At 42.0% G+C, this 6,329-nt stretch overlaps 1 protein-coding gene across 1 annotated transcript; it reads right to left on the reverse strand.

Annotated features, from left to right (window-relative positions):
- Positions 1–1,185: 1,185 nt before the first annotated feature.
- Positions 1,186–2,976, reverse strand: foxd3 (forkhead box D3). Its single transcript, XM_084723671.1, has one exon. The coding sequence runs from the start codon at positions 2,573–2,575 to the stop codon at positions 1,373–1,375; it is 1,203 nt and encodes a 400-aa protein (XP_084579797.1). The 5' UTR covers positions 2,576–2,976; the 3' UTR covers positions 1,186–1,372.
- Positions 2,977–6,329: the final 3,353 nt, after the last annotated feature.

Genomic DNA, 6,329 nt, shown 5'->3' on the forward strand with positions numbered 1-6,329 from the left:
AGTAGCCAAGCCGCAGAATATAGATCCTGTAAGACGAGCCGAGCGGTGATGTAATGGTAAATTAAAAGGTGTCTAAACTGTGACCTCCAGTCAGGGATCATCATCAGGAAAAACAACCACATCCCAGGAGATCACGTCGACATAAATATGGTTTAAAAAAACAATTACACTCTTTAATTATTTACTCCTAAATGTTCATATGTTTTACAACATTTAAAATATTATATCAGATTCATGTCAGCTTGAAAAGTTGTTTAAAAGTCTCTAAATAATTACAGATTTAACTGTTGTTGCCCTCAAAGTCAGGGCATGTCCCTTTTACATAGTAAGCCCCTTATTTCACAGATTCTTTAAATTTAAAATCCATATTAATATATAATATTTAAAGTATTAGTTTTTTTAATACTCTGGCAAAAATTCTAATTTAGTTTAAAGAGTATAATTCCAAAAACAATTATTTAAGATCTCGAATAAAGTTGGAATAGATGTATAATCTAACACTGAAACGGGCTGACATGGTTAGCTGTTGCCGTAAAAGTACAATTCAATTACCAATTTTTACATGTTAAATGTAATTATAAATGTGTTATTACAAATAAATAGAAAGAGAAATGTAATTAAAAAAAATATTTGCTTATAACATCGTGAAAATTTGATGATACTATTAATTATTGCGCCTGAAAAGGATAAAGGAAATTCAAGCACATGTTTACAAGACAAGACAAATTTCCTTTTATGTGATAAATATCTAAAGTGTATTTTACAATACAAATCAAATTTAAATTTCCTTCGCTTTGATTTTTTATGTCTGCATAGCATGAGTGGTTATTTATGTATAAAAAAGATCATTTTCAAGAATATATTTCTCTTATCAAACAATTTAAGAATGTTAATAATGAAAATTGATTTTAATTCTTTCTTTAGATTTATTTACAAATAAATTCAGTTTACAACACAATATAGCTACATAGAATTACATATATTTGATCTTTTTTTAATTATAAACAGACTATTTTTCAGAGCTTTTTGTGTCTTGTATGAAAAGGAAGCAAAAAATCGTGTCCAGTTGAGCTTCCAATACAAAAAAAAACGTAAAATAATAATAATAATTGTTATTATTATTATCACAGATTTCAAACATGAACAAAAGGAAAAAGACAGGTAAAAGTCAAACAGGTAAAATCATTCTTTTTTACAAATATTTACAAATATTACCTGTACAGAAATATCTCCTTTTTCTTTTTTTCTGTTTTTCAACAGTCTTTACATGGCTACAGAGTCCAGTGTTGCCTATTGATTTGTGCTGCTCACACTTCCCCCGGTAATAATGTCTCTATATAAAAATAAGAGTTTATTTTCTCATGTTTTTAAGTCACTGTGAAGGCCATTTGGACACCGCCGCCGCCGTCGCTGAAGGTAAAACATGTCCAGAAATAATGTTTGACGGTACGCTGAGGATGGGAGCGATAGCGGCTGAGGTCCGGGTCAGAGAGAGGGACTGCGCGCTCAGCAGGGCCGACTGAACGGTCACCGGAGGCCGCAGGAACGCCTGAGCAGCGCCCGGTGAGGACGACGAGGCGCTGGAGACCCCGATGATGTTCTCTATACTGAACGACGGTCTGTTTGACGGCTCTGATTTGATCATGGACGCCGTGCTCAGGCTGTTGAGCTGAAGTTGGAGACTCGGGCTGAGCTGCGAGTTGAACGCTTTTCTGTTCAGCTCGGCCGAGGGCAGGAGAGGGACGCCCGGGGGCAGCATGTGACCCACAGGGGGGATGTACGGGTACTGCAAAGCGGCGGGATGGGAATAGGCAGCCGGGTGGATCCCGTAGTGTCTCCCGTAGGGCCCCCCGAGGCTGTACGCGCCGAAACTTTGCATCATGAGCGCAGTCTGGTCCCTGAGCATGTCCGGCTGGACCCTCTTGAACCTTTTCCTCCTCCTGAGGAAGCTGCCGTTGTCGAACATGTCCTCTGAAGCGGGGTCCAGGGTCCAGTAGTTGCCCTTGCCGGGGTTGCCAGGCTCCCGGGGGATTTTTACGAAGCAGTCGTTGAGGGACAAGTTGTGGCGGATGGAGTTTTGCCACGCCGGGAACTTCTCCCTGTAGTACGGGAAACGGTTGCTGATGAACTCGCAGATCCCGCTGAGGGTGAGCTTCTTCTGCGGGCTCTGCAGGATGGCCATGGTGATGAGGGCGATGTAAGAATAAGGCGGCTTCACCAGGCTGCTCTTGGGCTTCTGGATCGCGCCGCCCGCTGCCGCGCTCTGGTCTTGACCCTCTCCCTTCCCGGTGCCCGTCTCTCCCTCCCCGGAGCTCTCGCAGCACGGACTCCCTCCGCCCGAGCCGATCTCCTCCTCCTTCTCCACCTCGATCTCATCCTCCAGCTCGTCGTCGCCCGTTTCCCCTCGCAGGTCGTGCAGGATGCCTCCCCCGGGGCTGTCGCAGTCGCTGTCCACCACCCTCTCCATGCCCTCCTCGTCTCCCTCGCCCACCACGTCGATATCCACGTCCTCCGCGGTGAGCACAGTTTGGCCGGACATGTCGCTGGCTCTTTCGCTGCCTCCAGACAGGGTCATCTCACGGCTTACTCACACTTTTTGTTTAAAAAGTCTGCCGGAGCCAAAACAAGCGAGCGGCCGGGTGTGATGGGGTAGAGGTGGGAGCAGCGCGGTCAGTGCGCACACACGGCAGGGTCTGCTGCTGGACTTCTTTCAACGTCTCCAAAAATCTAAACGCGGTCGATGCCAGTCGAGCCAACGAGAAACTTCAACTTCTACAAATATTTTTCCACTCGGTAGGTGAGTGAGCAGGCCTGCGGAAAGTCTTGCCTCGAAGTTGTTTGGAGATGTTTTGCGCTCCGCTGTCCCCTCTCGCTGCGTGTATTTCCTACAGGAGTGATATTTGGAGAAGCAAGTCGAGATGACACATGCTGCTTTTAAAGGCCGGAGCTTTTAAAAGGACTGTCTGATAGATTACTTTTCCCAGTATAAGATATACTATCAGTGCAGGACACGTGGTTCAGTGACGACAGACGCCCCCTTGCCTCTGCTCTCCTCCCTCCCTCCTTCCACCCTCCTCTCCTCTCTCTGTTAAACCATGCAAACTGGAGTTGTTTCATGGATTTGTCAACAATGGGACATCAGCAATGCTGCTTTCCGCTGATTTCTGTGTTCGTCCGTCATAGACCATTTAACGGTGGCAGAGAGGAGGAGGAGGAGGGGGAGAGAAAATTGGCCTCTGCGTGATTGAAAGATCTGATGCGCATTAACGTGGCCGCGTAAAAACAATCCAAACCTTGAACTTTTGCTAATGCAAACTCTGTCGTGAGCTGCAGAATGAAAACGACGACAGCTAAGTTCACTGAATCCTCCTTTAAGTTCCTTTATATGTTGCTGTTTCTTTTTTTGAAATTGTGCATGCGTGGATATTTTCTAATTTAAAGCGGTTTCCGTGCATGTTACTTTGTCAATGCGTAAAAATTAAATATTTTTATTTTGTTTATTTGCTGCTGAAGTGCATGCCTTGATATTTCCAGCTCTTACAGCCCGCCGTGTAAACCCAAGCTGCGAATGCAAAAAGCATGAATTGAAGTCTATTTATTCCCGCAGGATTAGCCGAAGGTGGGAAGAATATTGAGCAGCAGTGGCAGCAGCAGCAGCACCGGCGACAATGAATGGAGAGGAGGGAGAATAAAGAATTTCCTTTAAGAGTTTGGAAGAGGTGCTAACGACCCCAATCATTGCATGATTTTACATTTGAAAAAAGTAGGAAATGCGGGCAGCGGGTGAATGCAAAGAGAGCGTTTATTCACAAGCATGAAGGTGAGCGCTGAAGGCTGGATGTCGGATCCAATACAGAGGGGTTTCCTCCGCAGTGTGAGAACATTTGGGGAGACTATAGTGAAAGAACAATGATATTTGTATTTCAGCTAAGCGTGTGTAGCAAATTAACAATATAGAAATTTAAATTCAGATATTATCCGATATGCCACGAGCAAATTAAACCCCTTAATTGATTTTATCGGAAGTCTTTTAACAGGTTAATGGAAATATCTATAATCAACAGCAGCCAGTTATTCATGTCAAAGCTTTATTTGAATTAATCAAAACATATAATAATAAATTAAAAATGAATATATATTGTAAATAACGATTATTTCTCAGCGTTAAACTCCCCTTTTCACAATCAAAACACGGCATGAAGCAGAAGAGTATATTTTAATTCAGAAATTACAATTCACATTATTATTATCAATATTCTAATTACTATTATTATATATTTGTTAATATTAATATTGCTAAATTCGAATAAATTACACCTGTGGCCAGTTAATGACATAATTACCATTAATTACTAAACTCAAGTGAAGAAAACAGAAAATATGTCAACAAAATGCGCATTCGCATGAATTTATTTTGCAGTTTATGTTGTTTTAAAGGCAGAATCAGCAGGATTCAGGACGTCAAATATTGACGTTTTGGATTGATAAAGCATCCCAAGCAAAGCAAAATAATGAAAAAATAAGGAAATACAGGCAGAGGGCAAAGTCTCTGCAGACAGAGACACCAGCACACTTCTAGTGGGCCATAAGTGATAATTAGAGGGATTTATGTGTATATGACTCCATATATTGTTTTTTAAATGAGTAAAATGTTGCATTATGTATTTAAAATACAATCAGTTTTATTTTTTGTATCTTATAGTTTCTGGAGTATAAAATTGATCCTTTAATTGGCTTCAGCGGTGCACAGAGGTGCAGCTTCACCGACACCTCTGCTGCTCTCAGGATAAAAGTGGGATTAATCAAACGCTATCATTAATAATGCGCGTACGGGTCAAAGGAGGGAAACGTGGCTTCCGATTAGACTCACTCACCTCGTGTTAATCTCTCTGTGACCTGTGTGATCTGCAGGTCCGTCAATACGGACTACTTAGCAGATGAAACCAGAGTCCACATCAACTTTTATCCTGCTCATCCACAGGGCGAGTGCGAAATTAAGAAAGCGCTCTTTTCCCCTTCAGCTTTTCTGGTTGTAAATGAGGGAGAAAAATGAATTTTGTCCGGGAGGTTTTTTTTTTTCTCAAATCGAAAACCGATCAAACATAATGTTATTTTCCTCCCACTGCTGATTTAACACGTAACGTGAATTCCTTCAAATCAACAGAACTCTTTTAGAAAATAAAATGCCTTCTTCGCTCACACCAAAACAGTTTGTTGAGGAGCCAAAACCTAATATTTTTTGGCGCTTTTCAAGATGATTAATAGCAACAAAATAAAAACGTTTTATGGGTCACATTTTGGTGGTTTCTTGTTTAGTTTTAAGGAATTTTCTGAAGGAATTAGGTCACAGACTTAATCAACCTCCTCTCCTCTTTCTCCCTCCCTGTGTGTGTGTGTGTGCAAGGAGAGAGAGAGAGAGAGAGAGAGAGGGAGAGAGAGGGAGAGAGAGAGAGAGAGAGAGGGACAGGTGCAGCCATCCTCCTTTTAAAAAACCCCAGAGTCGCAGTGTTGTGTGAAAGGCGGCGTAACTGCTGATATAACCTGACTGAAGCAGCACCGAGAGGGGGTTTCAAACCCGTCCTTCCTGTGATCTTTTGAAGCCTCATAAATCCGCTTTTATACCTCCGCAGTTTGTTAATGAAATGTACGTTTTAAGCACACATGCACGGCTTAGCGCGACAAAACCTTTTAGTATAATAAGCCAACTCGCTCCGGCATGAAACCATTAGGGGGGGACAGACAGAAGAAGACACAGCAGCGGCAGCAGCAGCAGCACATGCAGGTGATGATGATGGAGAGGAAACAGTCACCACATGTGATCACCGCAAACTACCAGCAAGGTCACCCAACAAATAATTGTGATCATAATAATGTGATGCTCCGGTGATTCCAGATTTTTTTCTCTCTCTCTCTCTCCCTCTCTCTCTCTCTCTCCTGGTGTGCTCCTCTGCCTCACTGAGGTCAGAGGTCAGGGTCACCTACAAGGTGTCAGGTGTTTGATCAAGGACACTTCAGCAACGAGGAAGTAAATAAACTAAAGTGGCGAGAGATGATAAATATTGTTAATTCATTTCATTTTGAGGGAAATACGGATAGTTTCGATGTTTTTCCCCCCTTGATTAGCTGATAAGACCATCACTGATCCAAATAAAAATTTAGCTGCCAACTATTTTTAATAATCGATTAATCGTAATTTTTCAAGCGAAAAGAGTCAAAGATTTGTGGGTTCCAGTGTCTTAAATGCCAGGATTTGCTGCATTTTTTGTCATTTATGATAGTAACATAAAAATTGAAGAAGCTGAAAACGACATTTGGCTTTGGTAAATTAT

The sequence above is a fragment of the Lutjanus erythropterus genome, chromosome 7 (genome assembly GCF_056507025.1).
Source record: "Lutjanus erythropterus isolate fLutEry1 chromosome 7, fLutEry1.hap2, whole genome shotgun sequence".
Lineage (NCBI taxonomy): Eukaryota > Metazoa > Chordata > Actinopteri > Lutjaniformes > Lutjanidae > Lutjanus > Lutjanus erythropterus.